This window comes from Anabrus simplex, chromosome 1, assembly GCF_040414725.1.
Source record: "Anabrus simplex isolate iqAnaSimp1 chromosome 1, ASM4041472v1, whole genome shotgun sequence".
NCBI lineage: Eukaryota > Metazoa > Arthropoda > Insecta > Orthoptera > Tettigoniidae > Anabrus > Anabrus simplex.
The window spans coordinates 521,897,730-521,918,671 of NC_090265.1; the positions used below are offsets into that span (position 1 = coordinate 521,897,730).

A 20,942-nucleotide genomic window follows, 5' to 3' on the forward strand; every position below is an offset into this window, starting at 1 on the left:
AGCATCACAATGGAACCTTTTTCAAAATAAAGTTCAATTCAAATTATCTAACATATTTGCAAGTAAACAATTAACATTGGAGAAAAAGCTAGAGGTGCTAAGGAAAGAAGCAGAAAAAGTTCGAACTCAATCTTCATCCTCGATCCAAAGGTCCAATTTTACACCTAACGAAGATCCATTGAAACATTTTCATGCTCCAGTCATTAACCTTTCCAATGTCAACTTGAACGAAGAGGAAAGACTTATCCTTGAGAAAGGTCCAAAACATAATTGGCCGACCTTCAATCAAGCTAAAATAACTAAAGATCTGATCATAGAAACAGAAACCGCGCTCGGAAAATTGCCATTCGACTTGCAGGATGAAGTCAGAATGAAAGTAAAGAAACAGCTGAACAAAACGATTAATAATAATAATAATAATAATAATAATAATAATAATAATAATAATAATAATAATAATAATAATAATAAATTTGTTATCCCAAAAGATTCCTTTAAGGATAGGAAACAAATACTTGAACTTAAAAAGAAAATAAAAAACGAAGAGCTTATAGTCACTAAAGCTGATAAAGGCAACATAACCGTCATTATGCACAAAGCTGATTACATTCAAAAAACAAAAGACTTTTTTAAAGATGACTCTTTCTCTATTATAAAAAAGGACCCGACTCAATCATTGCAGAAACAATTGAAACAAACATTGAAGACATCTTCTTTCCTCTTTAACGAATACGAGAAGCAGAAATTAATTAGCATGGACCCCGGTCTTCCTACCGCTAAAGCTCTGCCAAAAATCCACAAGGCCGGAGTCCCCATTAGACCAATTATCAATTACAGACCTAGCCCCCTTTACAAATTAGCGCAGTATATTCAAAAATTCTTAAAACAACATTACAGATTCACTGCAAATAAAGCCATAAAGAATTCCGTAGAATTCACTAAAGAATTAAATTTCGATTACAGGATCACCACACAATACATTCTTTTGATATAGTAAATATGTTTCCTAATATCAAAACTAATAAATTGCTTCCCATTGTAGCTAAGAATTTGAAAAAAATACAGTCGCTTAAGCAAACTTGAAATTGATGAATTCATGGCGATTTTAAAATTACTGATCAATAACAACTATTTCACTTTCGACCAGATCATTTATAAACAGAATGGCCTTGCAATGGGGTCTCCGGCCTCAGGAATTTTGGCAGAGATTTATTTGGATTTCTTGGAGGACACACAAATAATTAATAATGAAAAATTCAAAAATGTTCTATTTTGGTCTAGGTATGTAGATGATGCGTTTGTTATCCTGGATGAAAGCATAACCAACGCATCTACGACTCTTAGTAATCTCAACACGATAGATACGGATATAAAATTTACTTTAGAATCCGAAATAGATAAATCCATTAATTATCTGGACCTAAAGATCAATAGGCATGCCTCTTCATTTTCTTTTAGTATTTACAGAAAACCCACACAAACTGTAGCCACAATACAAAATGATTCGATACACCCCTCAGCTCAAAAATGCGCGACCTATAACAGCTTGGTGAATCGCGCTTTAAGCATACCAATGTCCAAACAAAACTTGGACAAGGAACTGAACATCATTCGAGCTATGGCTAAAGCCAACGGTTTTAAAGAGAATTTCATAGAACGAATAATAAACAAATTCAAATATCGCCCTCAAACGAGTCTGATGAAAAATGAACCAGAAGCTAAGGAAATCGCAACCTTCACATTCAATAAAGATGTACACAGAATTACAAATATTTTCAAGAAGCGTAACATCAGGATCGCATTCAAGACAGATAATAGAAGTACAACAGTTTTACATAATGCTTCTGTTGTCAACAAAGTCAACCCATATTCTAAATCAGGGGTATATAGATTCGAATGTAAAGACTGTTCAAGCGGATACATAGGGCAAACTGGGCGTAGCTTCAACGTTAGATATCAGGAACACCTTAACGCTGTAAAATATCACAGATTCTCAGCGGTAGGTCAACATATCCATGAGTACAAACGTAAGTTCACAGACATAGATAAAGACCTCGAGATCATGGAAATACTTTCTAAGGGACAGAAGCTTGACATTACTGAAGCATGTCTAATACATATAGACCAATACTATAACGCTAACCTTAATCTGAATGAAATTTCAGAAAAACCCAAGGTACTGTTTGACGTTTTGATTCTATTACTTAACAAGCTAAAAATTCCAGAAAATTTGAATGCGTTCCGAATGCAACGTTACAACTTTGCGTACTATTGTCTTCGTCCACAACGCCCCCCGGACCCTCTCCTAAAAGTTCATGTTTCTAGAAACATCCCCTTTGCCGCCCCTACTTCTCCTTCACTAGCGCTTCGTCACACAGCACAAGATACTAGCACACACACTCATCGCGCGGTAGCCGTCACACGAAGTACACAGCTGTAGAGGTGAGTCAGCCGTATCAACAGTTAGATTCAATCAGCTTCTTTATCAATTTTCTCGCTTTTCTTTTAATATTGGGTTTCATCATTGCAGGGTTCCCATTGAACTGAGAAGAAAGTCCACCTAACAACTGTAGGACAAATTAATTACACTTCCAACCACGCATAAAGCAATAAAAATACGTTTTAGTACTTAATAAATATAAGAAGACGGCTCAACTTTCAACAATTATATTATATATAATGAATTTTATCCAACAAAAGCAGCTAATATACAAATGAAATGAACATTTTAACATCAAATAGACTGCATGCAATTTTAATTCCTCAATTTTAAGTGCGCATTCTAATTAGACAGTACGAGAGCATAGAACTACAGACATTAAGGAATGTGAAGACAACTCATCAACCAGATGAGAAAAAAATTTATATTCATGACTTACAAGAATTCTCTTGTTACATATTAGGGATATTTAATATAGCATAATAGATGTTTAGGATTTAACCAATAAATATTCTGTTGTATGTAAATATGTATATGTATGAGTTAAGTATGACAATATTTTGTTTAATATTTAGATCGCCAAGTTTTTTTCATATTTTCTAAATCAGCTGATGATGGTGACATAATAGAGCACTGAAACATGTACTGTAATAAATAATGTTGTAAATATCATCCAACAACATTGTATTAGTATTGAAAAGGTGGAACATGATAGACTTTAATTAATTGAGAGTGAATCGTAACCTGCAATCTGCCCTCATTGCTTATCACTCCTCAGACCACTCCAAGTGGGATTCCTCACTGAATTGGTTGTCATTTGCATTTAACACTGCTGTCCATGAAAGCCACAAGCAAACCCCTGCTTCGTTAATGTTGGCTTTTACTCCAAATTCTCCTCTATCTAACCTATGGTCAATTAATGATCTTGCTGCCCGATGATGCCAGCCCAGAAAAGATCCGAGCTAATTGGCACCGTGCACGAAAGAACTTGAAGGTTTATTACGCTAAGGTCCAGCGTAATTACAACCACGGGCGTAGGCCGCACGAGCTCTCTGTGGGTGACCAGGTGTTTATTAAAACACATCCCGTCAGTAGTGTTGTGGACCATGTTATCAGTAAGTTGGCCCCCATATTTCGAGGTCCCTGCACCATCTTAAAGTTCCTTACCCCGGTGACATTATTGGTGAGCGATCCCGAAAGGAAAAGGATCAGCAGAGTCCACCTCTCCCAGATCAACATCCCGTCAGTAGTGCTGCGGACCATGTTATCAGTAAGTTGGCCCCCAGATTTCGAGGTCCCTGCACCATCTTAAAGTTCCTTACCCCGGTGACATTATTGGTGAGCGATCCCGAAAGGAAAAGGATCAGCAGAGTCCACCTCTCCCAGATCAAAGTACCTTGAGTCTGGTAGGGAAGGGGTAAATACCATTGTTGGTGATCGTGTAGATCTAGTTGTAAACTATTGAGAGTTTAGTTAATAAAATAATGATAAGTTTATTGTAAGTTATTTATAAGGTTTTAATTATAAGGTAATAATAAGTTTTGTTGTAAGTTAGTTGTAAGTAACTGTGTAGGTGAATACTTTAGCTATCCTCTAGTGTAATGGATTTAGTATTATAAGTTAGGTAGGTTTTAGTTTAGGGTCACTCCTTGGAATTTGTTCCCCTCACTTTTAGGTTTAGGGTAAACTCCTATAGTTTCCTTTCACCCCCACCATAATCTTGTCAGATGTATTATAGATAGCAGTGCTTACCCCGGGGCTAGTGCCCTAATATCCCTGATGTGCGAGGGAGAGTCCCTACTGCATACTTATTAAGCCACTCTTTGGGTGACTGCGGAAGAGCTTTGAGCCCAGCAGCATACTTTCCTTAAGTATTCCCCTGTCTGCTGCGGTTTGTTTATGTTACAGTAGCTGCCGTGACCAGCTTCTTCGGACAGCAACCTGAAGTGCCAAGTTGGGAGGCACACTCTGTGCCTTGGGCGCTACCATGCCACACCACGATCCTGTGACGAACGTCCTAATGGAGGCAGTCGGACTGGACGGTGTCTCACCCTGCTGCTTATCTGGTGCAAGATACCACTGGACTGCAATTACATGGCTACCTGGATCGGACTGAAATTGAATGTAGGCGGGCGGCAAACGGCCGTGTCGGCAGCTGCATCATCAGCGAGAACCTGTGGTCTAGCTGTGCTGTGACTGGTGTGGAAAAGTGGTGCAAAATACTGAGTCCATAAGTCGCCTAATAGGAGGCTTTTGAACGCTGTTTGGCAACAAAGTGAGAAGTTCCTGGCTGACTAACATTTGGCAGAAAGAAAGTGTGTGCATCCTTTGGTGGACAGAGTACAAATTGTCTAAACAATTGAAAAAGGTTCAGAAGACATTTTGGAGTGTAATGTAATTATCCATGTAGATTTTTGTGATATTTATTGAATAGGTGGATCTATGAACACCTTTATTATTTTTGAAAATTATTAGTGAATCATAAAATCTTGGCTACTAAAAGGACCTGTGGTGTGCTGACAGTTTGTTTTGTTTGTTATCAGAAAGTCTACTTCAAGAAATCGTGTGTGTTGAAGTAATGTATCTTTACCATCTGTACTGTGTGGGAACATTATATCGCTTTCTCCCCAAGGAAACTATGTTAATGGTCAAGCGTGGATCAACTTTCAGGGGGAGGAAGATGTCACAGGTGAACAATATAGTGGAAATGGAATGTGTTTTTTTTTTTTTTAAGACTTTATTTGTAAAGTATGATATAATGTTTTATTTGTAATGACTTAACCTGTACTGTGTAATATTTGTAATGTATGTATTTGTAAATAGTAGATTTCAATTCTGTACTTACTGGAAGTATCTAGAAAATTGTTGAACAGAGTGTGTGCCGTTTGTGGGTTATGTTTTCTAGAAGGAATTTTCTAACTATTCTGGAAATGGAAGATTCGCAAATGTGTGTATTCGAGAAAGTTAAAGTTCGCGACGGGAGTAGGAATTGTGATTGGTGAACCTAGGAGGGGATGAGCGGACTCATGCATTCTGATTGGCTACTCCAAGGCCAGGGTTTTCTATATATAGTGAGCGAGGCAGCGTTCGTAATAATTCAGTCTTGTCTTGGCCTGATCTGCCTTTAGTCGGTATTGGTCTGCGTCGTGTGCGACGCCTCGCTTCCGGGATGGCGCACCTTCGGGTAAGCACTCTTACTTTCCGTTCCGGTAAAAATTTCCGTAATGTTCGGTTGCTATTTCGTATAGGAGTCTGCCCTAGCCTAACCTAGATTCGCCAAATTAATTATTTACGACGCCTTAACTTTTCTGCTGGGGTTCCCCGTTTGTTTTCGAGGCATTCCCATTTCTTATTTCACTAAATATGTAGATTGTAATTTAATACATTTACCTTGGGGTTTGCCTCTGGTAGTTCAGTGTCTCTTGATGTACGCTAGAGTTTAGGAGAGTACATTCACTTCACTGTAAAGTGTAATTGCTTTTACGTTGCTTTTGACCTACTAAATTGCATTGTACAACTGCTTTGGTAACTACATGTATAGTGATTTGAAATCTTGAATTTACAGAAAAGCATTATCAAAGAACCTCTAAGTTATATATATCACAGAACTTATAGTTCGTATGTTGCAAGTTTGGTGGATTTCATTTTGGAATGTATTTGTAAAATTTTCACTTGTAAATAATATTTTTCAAATTTAAGGATCACAGCAAATTATTTCGGAATCTGCAACCTAAGCCATTTCCATGCCCTCAATAGGTCGTAGTTCCTTCCCTTTTCCTGGTTCATTGTCCACTAGTTGGCCCTAGTGATATTTCGTATTATGTTGTTTTTGGCAGAGATCCGCATGGGCCAGCTGATGTTTCTCGGAGTGTATAGTGTTTTCTGATAGTGTGTAGTTGCTGTTACTTCCCTCCTTTATTGTGTTTAGTACTTGTTTTGTGTAACCACCGTAGTAAAGGTACAATGTGACATTCTTCATTAGATTTAGTAATGTTTTTAAATTATATATTAAGTTAGCTTTAGATCTCATGACCAGCTGAGTATGATCTCTGTGAAGGTCTAAACTGGTACTGCATAGTAACAAGACACAATAAAGTATTGATTAGGTGGACGGTACCCATCTTTGTGATTGTGAATGCCAAGTATCAATATGGACATGAAACTGATAGATTATAATAATGCATGTATGTATACTGCCAGAAAAAAATTAGTACACCCTCTTAGAGTTTTCCAACTTACTCAAGATTTGTTGTTGAAACCATCCACTACTCAACATTTTAGAGAATTTTTACATCAGCATGGATCAATATAAGGACCCAGCCCTCAACTTAAATGAGACTAATGAAAAAAAGAACTTAATATGGGAAACTTTTATTCCGATCATTTGTAGTAAAAAAACAGGAACATAATAACTCACAATTATTATACTCGGTTTCAGTCACCGCCCCCATTATTCTGCACACTCCCTTTCTCCACAAGCTCCGCCCCATTTCCCCACTCCACTGCCTTGCAGCAACACGTCTTGCACCTCGACTGCGGGAGCAAGTCAGTCGAGACCTGGACTCCATAGTTGGAGAACATGGTTGATACAAGTGGGCCACGTAATGTTAGTTAATTTTAATTTCTTCATAACTTAATCTAAATGTTGCTCCTGTTAGTCACCACTTTTCAAGCTTTATTTGATTTGTATTATCCATTTTATAGACTAAAATCAGATGGTTCAACTTCAATAATGCTTATATATATCAGCCCATGTCGGAACACAACAACTAAGCCAATAGTATACAGATACCAGTTGTACCACAAAAAATCAGAAAGACTTCCAGCTCAGGATTATTTTAACTATCAACATTTCACAGGTTTTTTAACTTTCTCATTCTTTTTAAAAAACTTTAAAAATAACATTTCATTCTGTGTGTTTTCCTATGTTTTTAATGCATCATACATGTCTCACCGAGGATGACCCAATGCCGGGTCGAAACATGTCTATTTATGTGTAAACTTTCATCTTAATTGGATGTAGAAAATATAAGTATTAACTTGGAGGATTAAAATAGTTTTGTACAATTTTGTAAGAACCTCAGACTAATACATCCAATATATGTGTGTTTGCACTATCCTTCTGAGTAAGTGATCTCGGCGAACCAAACTCCTAGACCTTCGAGATCTTCAAGAACTTCTAGAGCTTCTAGAGCTTCCCTCGGACTATGCGTGGTTCCATGGTGCCGAGAGTTGATCCATGGTGAGGACAAGAGGAGTAGGAAAGCAACATGGGACAATGCCAGTCGCAGGACGGAGAAAGGTCACTCGCAATCCATCATCTACTGTACTGAGGTGATATGAACTTGACTTTTCCCAATAAAACAAACAGTTTTAAAAAAAATTCAGAACTTCATTCAAAGCAAATTCTCTCACTCCCTGTGCCCACTCCAATATAATGTGCCGTACATGCCCTGCGTACCATCTCATGCTCTTCAAGCTTAAATGTATGTATGTATGTATGTATGTATGTATGTATGTATGTATGTATGTATGTATGTATGTATGTCAAAAGCAATACTGCTCAAAACTCAAGTCCAAATTTGTTTTTCTGAATCTTCGTTTTTATGGTCATTAGCAGATATTCGACTGATCTCTTGGTAACAATAATTACACACTATACACTTAAACTGAGAAGTTGCCATGAAAACTTTAATGAAATAGCAAGAACTTCCATTTTAAAAATTGTATTCAGTTTCAGAAATTAAAGGAAAATAAGAGGAAGACTTACCAACAGCTAATCTTTGGAAGTTGAAAGGATCCCATGCAAAGTCCATTACATTAGTTCCATGTACTAAGGTAGGGATGACACCATCCGGTAATTTGCCAGGTCGACTCAGTTCAAATACTGCAATCTTACCTCCAGGCCCACTCAATGGAACAGCAACTCTATCAGGATTAGCTATTCACAAAAACAAGAAATCTCAGCAATAAAAAATTATAAGTTATTTAAATTTTGAAATTATTTAACAGAAAGAAAATTATATTGAAGTCTATGCTATCTTGAGTTTGAAGAATATATTTCAGAGAAATAAAAAACTGGATCATTATTTCACAACAGCAACACACTCAATTTTCTCTTTAATATGTTCATTACAAATCTATACTAATACTATAAAGACAAACAGGTTGCAAGTCTGTCGTTTGAAAATGGATGGTAATCTCAGGAGCCACTCAACTGATTTAGGTAATTCTTTCACTATTACAAAACCTATTTCTTCCAGATTGTTAGTCTATTTATAATTATGCTACCTTATCTGAGAAACAAGCCATTTTTAAAAAAGCAGAGCTTCAGCAAATTGAGTAAAGTTGTCTAAATTGTTTTAGATACACCACAATAATTAGGGTAACATTTGTAGCTCTAAATGATATCTGGAAAAAATTCCAGGACAGCATTTTTACTTTCAATCAATGATCTAGAATAACACAGAGGTGGAAGCGCTGCCTGGTTGAAGCTAATTGAACATATGCCCGCCATCTTTCCAATGGTCACATAAGCAAGTGGACGTGGTTCTCAAATGATGAAAAATATTGGAAATACTTATTATAGATACACTGGTGGAAAATTAAAGACAGTTAGTCGAACTTCCTCCTCGTTGCGATGCGAGGCCAGCATCATGATCAGCTGATTGTAGGTTAGTTCAAAAAGGATATAAGGAGAATCGTCATACAGTGACGTACGAAAAGGCCACAAAATGAGAAACCCTATTTGGCTGTTGTGGTTAAGCGTAAATTACAATAAAAACCATGGATATAAATTAGTATTTATGACAGAAATCCTTAAAACAAAAGGGACCTACGATAGCTTATAACTTCATTCTGATCATATTTTTAAATGTATTTCATTCCCATGAATAGCACTATAATGGTTTAATGTACATATTTCGTATAATGTAGGGGCACATTATTTCTCATTACAGTATAGTACTGGAATTACTTCTTTTTACTACTTGTTTAACGTCACACTAACACATCAAACATTTTTGGAGATAAAGAGACGGAACAGTGCTAGGACTGAGAAGGTAGTGGCTATGGCCTTAATTAAGGTACAGCCTAATGTGAAAATGGGAAACCACAGAAAACCATCTTTAGGACTACTGACGGTTGGATTCGAACCCACTATCTCCCAAATGCAAGCTCACAGCACCCCTTGTGGGTTGGGATGGTAGAATAACAACCACGGTATCCCCTGCCTGTCGTAAGAGGCAACTAAAAAGGGCTCCACGGGCTATTCACTTGGGAGCGGGGGTTGGCGACCACAGGGCCCTTAGCTGAGTCCAGGCATTGCTTCCACTTGTGTCAGGCTCCTTACTTTCATCTGTCCTATCTGACCTCCCTTGGTCAACTCTTGTATTTTTTTACTCCGACAGTATTAGGTTTGCGAATACTAGGCAGTCTCTCATTTTCATGCCTTTCGTGGCATTTGTGTCTTTATGGCAGACATCTTCAGTTTTCGAAGCGTTGGACCCCTTCCATTTTTTCCCTCTGATTAGTGTTAACAGCTGTACTTCCTCTTAAAACAATAATCACCACCGCCACCACCACCAAGCTTACAGATACGCAACCCTAACAGCATAGTCAACTCGCTCAGTACTGTGTTTACTACATGAAAGGTAACTTTGAAGGTTATCCATTATGAACTGTAGCCTAATTTTAAATATTAATGCGACTGACATCTACAATAAACACTTCATAAACAGCTGTAAAAACTGTTTTTACTGTGCTTGGTGTACATTTGGCTGAAATAGGCCTACATCAAAAACCAATGCCCAAGCACAAGACAATGAGAGTGACACATAGCCTTCTGGACCATTATGGAGAAAACAAAGAAAGAAAGAAAGAAAGAAAGAAAGAAAGGAAGAAAGAAAGAAAGAAAGAACCTGAATATCAAACTTCAGTGAATCACATATCAACAGCAGATGGCAACAGAAATGAACTCTCAGGGACAAAAGATAAACAGGCAGGCTACCAAGAAATAATAATTTACGATAAGTCGGAAAAAGGGAACATTAGCTATCACCATACATATGCAAGCATACGGCTGGCATTCTTGAAAGCGAGAATCTAACTTTTCATTTCTTAAAACTTATGATCAATCACCACGCACAATCTCCGTCACGTGATCATCATTTTCTCACACCAACTTAATTTGTTTTGACATCTCAAAACATGGCTGCCCTTGATGAAGTTGCCTCCTTTAAGGAGCGCTGATGTCAGGCATCATCCCCTCTATGTTACTCTAACTCATTTTTAAAAGATAACGCTCAATAAGCGCTTCTATTGTTACTGATTTTATAGTCCATCAAACAGCAAAGTGTACAGACAAATACCATAAAAACACTCAAGATCTTATGAATATGAACCATAAGTAAGCAAGAGAATTTAGTAGTAATCACGATATATGATGCAACATGAACCCCCCCCCCCCACCTAACGGTTTAACACTGCGCTAACACATTGAAAGTTTTCGGCAATGCAAGGAGAGGGAAAAGGCTGGAAATGGGAAGGTAGCAGCCGAGACCTTAATTAAGGTACAGCCTCACCATTGCCCAATGTGAAAATGGGAAACCATCTTCAGAGCTGCCAATGGTGAGATTCAAACCCATCATCTCTCAAATGCACGCTACACAACCCTAACCACATAGCCAACTTGCTCAGTATATCATATCTAACATTTAGTGATGTGATATTGTGAATTATATTCCAGTTCTTTTCTTTCTCTGAATTGAAAAATAAAGGCTTTAAACTTAAAGATATTACAAAGAGTAGGTAACAATTTTTTCACCAATCATATATTCTTTTTCGCTCGGTATATACGATTTTTTTTTTTTATAAGTGGTATCTACCAAGAAACTTAAGAAAACTCCTTTCAACATGTACTCCGCCACCTGCACAGCCAACAACTGCCCCATCATCTTGCATCTACTTACATTACCATGCGCTTCTCCTTTACATCTTAAATACAGTACTTATGATTATTGTGACATTAGCTAGACCTCTTCCTGAGTCTGAATTACTGCCGCATTTTCAGACTGCTGTGCTATCCACCAAAAACTGCTTGAACTTTACCATATCCAAGAAGTTTGATGTATCTTGATTAGATGTTTCTACTGGTAATTTTCTAGTGCCACCTAGTGTTCTATACTGTATTTGGGTGAGAATGTTCTTGTTTTAAGGTTTGATAACCTGATCACCTTCAGCTGTTTCTGTGTTATTTTAGAGTTGTCACCACTGTCTTAAGCCTTGATCATCCAATGAAAATTCTGTCTAGTGACATAAGGTTCCACCAATGGGACACCATCATGATGATATTGTTCTAAATTGTGGTATCAATCTTCATTGGGACTGTAAGAGTGCTATGTTAATGGAAAAGGTCTCCTTCAGGTGCCGTTGCAGAGGCTGGGAGCTGGCATGAGGTAGAGCAGAACTTCATCGAACTATGTGAAATTTAACTACATGTAACGATTAGGTCAATCTGTGTTTCCTGAAATTAATGGTGGGTTTTCTTTCCTCTGGGTTAGGATTAAAAAAGTAGGTTTTCTAGGAATTCTATGGGCTTAATGTAACCTCCCTGCTTGGGGTTTTGTAAAATGTATGGACACACAAATGTGTAACCTAATTTCCCTTATTTTGTTTTCTGGTGACTGATTCCTGTCCATGGTGCCCCCGCTAAGGTAGTTGGAATTAAATTTCCATTACTGAACTGAACGTCAGCACTTGGCGGTCAGACTGTCTCTCAAGATCTCATGACCAATGATACACAAACGACAGCTCACAGAAGCTCTTTTCAGAGCCAATCAACCAAACCCTTGGGTCCCGTATTAAGAGTCCTTCAAATTAATATAGAAGGCATGAGTAAATCTAAGGCCGACTATTTGTCCAAATTGTCATTAGAAAATGACATTGATTTTATCTGTGTTCAAGAAACGCAGATCACTGATGAGTCACAAATGCACTCAAGAGGAAAGATCCATGGTTACAGATTACTGGGAGCTACTTATCATCAATCATACAGTTCTGCAACCTATGTTTGCAACTCTATCACGGATGCTCATCTAGTCTCTTCACACCATGAGAACAACATTTTTAACATTGTGACTCAGGTTAACAGCTTGACAGTTGTGAACACTTATAAACCTCCAGGCATCCCATGGCCTGATGGTGTTCTTCCAAACTTTGTACATCCTGCTGTCTATGTGGGTGACTTTTACAGCCACCACACCCAATGGGGATACAGATCAAATGACCTTTGTGGAGAGAAATTTACTGAATGGTCAGACTTGTCCAATATTCAGCTCATCTTCAACCTGAAGGAAAAAGGCTCCTTTAAATCAGCAAGGTGGAACACAGAAACCAATCATGACTTATGTTTTGTGTCCACAGATAACTGGGGATACAGTTTACCCGCTGTTCGTAGAGTGCTCGCAAACTTCCTACAAAGTCAGCACCGCCCTATGCTTTTAGAAATAGGCACTCAGATCCCCATTATTAGATCTTCTCCTCTTCCACGGTGGAATTTTGCCAAAGCTAACGAACAGGTTCTAAGCTGATCTTGATAGCAGCATTATATGGATTCCTCCTGCTGTCAACAATTACTGTAGATTTCTTAAAGCAATACTTGCCACTTTCTTAAAGCAATACTTGCCACTGCAAAAAGACATTCCTAGAGGAGTCAGAAAGGAGTATATACCTGGATGGAATGAAAAATGTGAAAAACTCTACAGTGATTTTCAAAAGAATGGCGAAATGGATGTAGCTGATGAACTCATGAACAACTTAGATGAAGCCAAACGGAACAAGTGGACTGAAACTATGGAGACTATGGATTTCAAAATTCTCGCAGGAAGGCTTGGAGCCTCTTAAAGAAGTTTGGGAGATCACCTCACATTCCACAGCCCAAATCTGCTGTATCACCTGATCAAGTTGTCAAACGGATTGCTGGATTGTCTAAAGTGAAACCCAAGAAAGAGCTCATCAGCTAATAAGAAAAGAACTAACCTTCATGAAAAGACAAAATATTGGTTCATCAAATGTTTCTGCCCCTTTCACCGAAGAAGAGCTCCTGTCTGCTCTGAAGATAACAAAGAACCGCAAATCATCTGGTTGTGATGTTATTCACCCTGAGTTCCTCAAGCATTGTGGGAAGAACACAAGGAAATGGTTGTCACGGTTTTTCTCAAATATTCTGATTACAGGTAAACTTCCTCCAGAGGCATGCAAATGATTAAAAGAGGTAATTATAAAAAATTTAAAGTACAGCCTAGTGAGGACACAAAGCTGTATACCTCATATTATAAAGCGAATGCCTTAATTACAACACTACAAAATGGCTGCTGGAAGTGTTGTCATATATAGCAAGTTAGGTATGACTGATGTTGGGAAAGTTAAAGACCAAAATTTGAAAACTGAAGTCCATTTGAAATGATTTATAAATAGGTTTTGATATTGTACCCTTGTATATTTTCCTCACAAAAGCTTGACATATAATGTAACCCTGACACTGTAGAAACAAGAAAGAGTTGTGACTGTTTCAATTCATGGGAAGCATACATGATTAAAAACCTTTAACACAATACCAATCACTGTTTCATCATGTTTTATCAACGTATTGAGGTATTAAGTTTAAAGTCACAAAAAACACAACTAATAATAATCAGCTTACAAGAGTTGCCTGGCAGGTGAAGTCTTATTGAACCCTGGAAGTGGCTGATATTTCATGTGCCAAGTAACATCATCATCATCATCATCATCATCATCATCATCATCATCATCATCATCATCATCATCATCATTTTCTTCTTCTCCTTTCCTGGCCTTGTATGTACCCATACGATAGGCACTCCCAAGCTCACTCAGAGTGTATGCCCGATGTTCTTGCAAAAGATCCAATAGCAAGTCAGTTTTCCGGCAGCCTTAGCAGTTAGTTTCCATGTTGCTTTAGGATGCCCTCTTCTTCTCTTTGGCTCTTTGATGGCAAGAGCTTTCTGTACTAAATAGCATTCATTATGTATTCTGATGTGACCATTACAGCAGAGATGTTTTTCCTCCATCTTGTAGCTCATGGGCACAAATTTAAAAGACCATTGCACGTGTTGATTGTGCACTTTGTCATGCATAGTGATGCCCGCCGAACATCGCAGCATGTGCATCTCTGTGACATGCATTCGCTGACCATGCTTCTGTCTTGCCTAACATTTGGAGCCGTACATGGGGGCACGCTACTTCTAAGGTAAGGAAATAAAAATTAATTACGTTCCACTGTTACTAAAAAATTACTGAACACAATTTGGTACAATTTTCATCATTCGTCGGTTTTATGAACTGGCACAAGAACACATTTCCCACGTGCGAAGCTGCAAATAAAAGCTAGTATAGAATAATCCTGTGTTAACAGTCCTTACAGATTTATAGTAGGTACTGAAAAGAAACTTTTCATATGTATAATTTGAATTCTGTGTCAACTCCTGTTATTCATAACTAAATAGCACTGATTTCTAAGTTGAAACCATTTGAAACAAAGTAATATTTATCGCATACCAGCTTTCCTCAACTTTTTAAACTCTAGGACCAGTAAAATGCCTAAAACAATTTCTGGACCACTGCGTTATGTGGGCTTAAATTTTAAACCTATATGGGTGTTACTAACATTTGTGTAGTATAATAAATCTAAAAGCATATTTTGATTATCTATGGACATAAATAATTACATTGGAAGTTGATTATTGAATGTGAACACACCATTAACCAATTAACAGACTTTTGATCTTCAATAGGTTACTGTAATCACGTCCTAGATCGTGAACCATGGGCAACGGCTGAGTGGCCTAGTAAGTGGTCCTGAGAGTCTGGATACCAGTTCCTATGGAATGGGAGTGGACATCCCAGACATTCTTAGTCATGGCCCTCCTTGTGCTCAGGCGGCTAGGACGATACAATCCACCAGTGGTCCCTAACCCATTAGAGGAGAGATCCTCACGTTGAAAGGCATAACGGTCTATTATGATGATGTATGTATGTTAATAAATGAATGGTATAATTATGTTACAACTTTTAATGTGGTAGTGGTGGTTATTTTAAAAGGAAGTACAACCGGGTAACTATCCTCTATTAACACTAACCAGAGGGGAAAAAATGGAAGGGGTCTGACACACTGGAAAATGAATGTATTGGTCAAAGAAAGACAAGGGCCATGAACGGCATGAAAATGGAAGACTCATTCGCAAACCTAATACCGTTGGGGTCAGAAAAGAACAAGAGTTGACCAAACAAGGTTGGATAGGATAGATGAAAGTGAGGAGCCTGACACAAGTAAGTGGAAGCAATCCCAGGACTCAGCTAAATGGCCGTTCCCATTAATGAGATGGTCGAGTCTGTATGGATATATGTCTCAATATGAGTCAAATTCAGTAAAAGTCAGCATGTCCATAGAGTCAATTTCTGCATTTTGTTTTTATTTGAAGGAGCGACGAAAATCGTTTCTCATCAAGATCAAATCAAAATCTTTTTATTTGCAAATGAGGTGTCTACCTCGATGGCAAATGTTATACTAAAATACATTATTGTCAAGCACTAAATTTTAAATTAACAAGAGAAGAAAATTTTTCTAGAATACAATAATATACAATTTAGATCGTTTAAGACTGAATGGCGATATTCCATGCTTTTTCACACAATTCAGGACACACTTCTCACTGAAAGAGAGATCCACAATCAGGATAAACCAAGATCACAGTATTGTATTTTAAGTCCACTGTGACATTTAAAGCCCAAATGACTTATTTCTTCACTAACAGAAATTCTTTCTTGTGACTGTAAACGAGAAATGGATCACAAACTCACTGAAATTTACCACAGAAGCCATTCGAGAAATACGTTTCAAATTTTTTGCTTCAAAATTCTGTGAAGAAACTCAGAATCGATTATATATTTTTCCACTCAAAATGATTCCAAATACGACAAAGGTGCAAAATGTCTGCCTTTCATATAACTCATCCATAACACCATTTTTCTTCTCAAATCCTGTTACTCTGCCACAGGCATCAAGAACAATTAAAAATTTGTACTGAAGAGAGATGTTGAGTTTGACAAGAAGTGATGTACAATTAGAATTATGTTCACATACAAACAGTTAAATTTTGTGACTTAATTCAAATAACAATGCTACAGCCCAGCAACTTCATCAAAAGCGTTAAGGAACACATGAAACTGGAGGTTTCCCCTTGCCCCTAAAGCCCTCGTGTTATCAGATCCATTGTTATTTGTTCCTACAAAGGGTGTGTCTTCCATACCACTGCGCACCACAAATCAATAGAAGTTAGTTTCACGCAGCACTGTCAACTACTGAAATATTCACATTTCAACAACAACAACAACAACAACAACAATAATAGGCCCTACTAACTACTTTTACAGTTTTCGGAGACGCTGAGGTGCCGGAATTCAGCCCCAGAAGAGTTCTTTTACATGCCAGTAAATCTAGCGACATGAGACTGACGTATCTGAGCAGCTTGAAATACCACCAGACTGACCCAGGATCAAACCTGCCAAGTTGAGTTCAGAAGGCCAGCTCTTTAACCATCTGAGCCACTCAGCCCGGCATTCACATTCCACTATAAGTGTTCTCAGAGTGTTGACTAATGTGAGCACTCTGGTTTATCTGCTGAGAAGTCTTGTGAAGAATTGGCATTCTGACAACACAGAACTGTCCCGGTGCCCACGTGGGAATGCTTTTCCAATACTGTCATTTGTACATAGCACAGTATACCTTGCTTGCCTTGTTCTGTGTGAAAGTCGAATGTGACAGCAGTGTTACATGGGTGTTTCTCTGGTGACTGATTATGTTAAAGGAATCTGTTTATTTTAGATGTAATTTGTCATAAGGGAAAAAAAAACTGTGGCAAATGTTATGGCTCTTCGCGAAGAGAACAATTCATTTAGCTTAATGCTTTCACGAGCAATAAAGTGAACTGCAGAAGCAACCAGCAATTCGGTAAAAAGTTTTATTAAGAAAATCAAAAAGGAGCTTAAAAGTAGTCCAGAAAGGTGAAGCAAAATAAATTACCCCAAGTAAGATGTGAAGAAACACACTGTACTAGATGACATGAGCAAGATTATTGTGCCATTAACTGAAGTGCCATTTATGTGTTTCTACGTATGGTGCAATAGTGACATTCTTTTTTAAATGCACTGTAGCACACACGCCAGTGTACCAGTTCCAAATTTCTGGCGAGGTGGTTTATGATTTTATTTTATTTACTTACTTGCCTTGTTTTAATTTGTGTAGTTAAGGCTATAGAGTCTTCTCTTACACTAAAACAAGATGAACAATTACATTAAAATGATACAATTAAAGTAACTAGGAAATAATTTTAGGAATTGAGACATAACTTAAAGGTAACTGTAGTATGAATTTGATGATGATTATGATGATGATGATGATAATAATAATAATAATAATAATAATAATAATAATAATAATAATAATAATAATAATAAGTCATAATCACAATTTAACAGCAATACCCGTCACATTTTAAATGGAGAGAATATTTCTTTTACGCTTTCTAAATGATGACCCGAACGTCAGGCTCCATAACTCATCTCGTATGAAGAAACAGACCCGCGTAGCACCTACTGTGAAGGAGTGGGAGTACTGTTCGGTAATGTGTGCAGGGATGGGAGGACATTCCTGTTGTGGGAGCGTGTGTTGAGTTGTTGAGTCTGAAAGCTTGGTAAACCTGGGTGCTAGGTACCAAGGTGTACACGTCCTAAAAATATTATGTAGTTAAGAGGGGACATGAAGTTATCTTCTCATTTCCAAGTTTAATATTGGCAGTTCGTTAAGTTTTAAAAGTGATATACAGACACGGTTTTACATTGAAGATGAATCGATGCAGGAATTTAGGGCTTTCTGTAGTCTCACCTTAACTGTGTCCAGCTCCATGGCTAAATGGTTAACGTGCTGGTCTTTGGTCACAGGGGTCCCGGATTAGATTCCCGGCAGGGTCGGGAATTCCAACCATAATTGGTTAATTCCGCTAAATGGGGGCTGGGTGTACGAGTTGTCTTCATCATCATTTCATCTTTATCACGACGTGCAGGTCATCTACGGGTGTCAAATCAAAAGACCTGTATCTGGCGAGCCAAACTTATCTTCGGACACTCCCAGCACTCAAAGCCATAGGCCTACGCCATTTCATTTCACCATAACAGTAATCAAAGAAGGGCATTATTAGAGTTTTGACTAGGTTAATTTTTGTTACTAGAGCTAGAATTCTTTTTGATCTTTGCTATGGATAGAGGGATCGATACACTCTTCAAAAAGTATATTTTCCATAGTATGCTCACGAGAGGCCTTTATCAAACATAACTACAAGATTTTTTACTGTTTTACTCATTGAAACTCTGGTGATATAACTAGACATCAGATAGGTTCCCACTATAGTGAAGTAAAGATATAACAATTACTGAAGGTAAGAAACAACTGAAAAATAACCTTAACCAATATTAGCGAAGTAACTCTGCACATAATGAAATTAGAACTACAGAAGTTGTAAAAAAAAAAAAAAAAAAAAAAAAACAATAAGGAGGAACTGAGTGCAATTTGCATACTGCATGCTGAAAGAGATATTGCACTCCGAAATTTGTGAGCACCTGTGTGTAAATTTCTTTTGAAGAGGAAGTACCCTAGCGCTTATGTAATATAAGATATCGCTAGGAACTGAGGTAATATTACTATTTCTTTACTATTTTTCTCTTATACCAGACATCATTAGGACGGAAGTAATTTGAGATGACTGCTCAGACAAGAAGTGCGCTGGATAGCGGTGTCTACGGCTCGAAAGAAAATTAACTTAAGGTTAGGGCCTGCCAATGACTGAGTTACATCTCTGTACGGCATACACAAAGTGACACACATACAGTATTATAATAAATACAACAGAAGTTGCTGACATTGTTAAAACAGTGCACTAACTTGATTTTATTCAGTTCATCCACTGTTTTTATGTAGTGCTTGGTGTTTTCTCTCTTAATCACTATGCGTCCTTGAGTAATCCAGATGTTTTAAACACGAAACCTATTTATAGAGGCTTTTAGAATGTCTAAACTTGTCTTCCCTAATAATGACAAAACTGCCAGCCAATCTACGCTTCACCCAAAATACTTCCTCTCTCTTTCTGTAACTGACAAATTTCACTATGATAAGGTGCTTCATCCCCAATTCCTCCTTCCCTACACAGTAAGATCTGTCAATATCTTCCACAGAAATGTCCAAGCCTAGCTTGTCTCTAAACAGACTGATTGCTAAGTCATCAGTCCCCTTTGTTGGTGATTTAATAATACCAAACACACAAATACTCCCTCTCCATTGATACTGTTAAAGAAAGTCTGTACTCCTCTAAATTTCATCCTTAAGGGTACTCAGTTCAATCTCACGCTGTTGTATTTCCACCCTTAAATCATTTACAACTTCCATATTGACGTCCACAGTAGCCTTATGCTATTCAAGCATGGCGTTTGTAACATTCTCAGTTATTGCCTCCATTAATAGCCGAGAAAATGTCCTTGGAGTGAAGGGCTGTTCTTACCTGCTGGACAATAGTGTCTGCCAAGGTCATCTCATTCAGCACTCCAACTTCTACTCCAGTCCCGGCTCCTGCAGTGGCTGCAGTCTTCTTGGTTTTCCCAATCACACAGGGTAACACTTATTAGATAAAAATATGAAGCACTTCTTGACCAGAGTTCACTTGATGAGGAGCACACACTTTAATGAATGACAGTGCCAAGTTTTAAGAAGACCTGCTTGAAGTTAGTTCACTTCCACAAATACTTTTTTCTGGGAGCACATTCTCACTAGCACTAACAACTACCTGCCATATTGTTCTGGAAAGAAAATTTCACAAAACTGCACAAACTCACATTTAAAAATCTTTGCTTGAAGACAATTGTTTTAAAAACCTGCACTCTCATTGGCTGTTAATTTTACTGATCAGATTGTTTTTGCCAACCAATGTACACTCATTCCCAGTAACGTGGCTTTGCATGGCAACACACTGGTGTAGATCACACGTGGGTCCAGGGTTGTTTCGCTCCATCAAGACTTCCTGACTCAAGGGGTAAGCTTCATTCTTTAATGTAACGATGTAACTTTTGACTTATTCTTTTGGGTGCAGGATTAACCCATAGTGAAAATTGAGGGTAGTTGCTCAGCAGGAATGTTTAACTGGTGCTTTCAAATTTTCATTTATGATATGCCTTCAGCATCGTGATGAATTTACTTCCACTCTACGTAACAGTTTTTAACATAATCGTTGCATGGTAACGCTTTTAAGTTTCCCTTCACCTTGAGGTTTTATTTCTTTGTAATGTAGTTTTAACGTTTTCTTTTAAATTCCCATTTTAATGTGTCATCTAGTTCTAGTTTTTAATTATTATTTCTGATAAAATGTTTATTCTGCTCAAG

At 37.7% G+C, this 20,942-nt stretch overlaps 1 protein-coding gene across 1 annotated transcript in view; it reads right to left on the reverse strand.

Moving 5' to 3' along the window:
- The window catches only part of pod1 (coronin pod1), a 355,918-nt gene that overhangs the window by 121,646 nt on the left and 213,330 nt on the right, over positions 1-20,942 (reverse strand). The window contains exon 12 of the mRNA XM_068225053.1: positions 8,211-8,381. Coding sequence (XP_068081154.1) covers positions 8,211-8,381 — 171 coding nt within the window. The remainder of the gene's footprint in view (positions 1-8,210; positions 8,382-20,942) is intronic.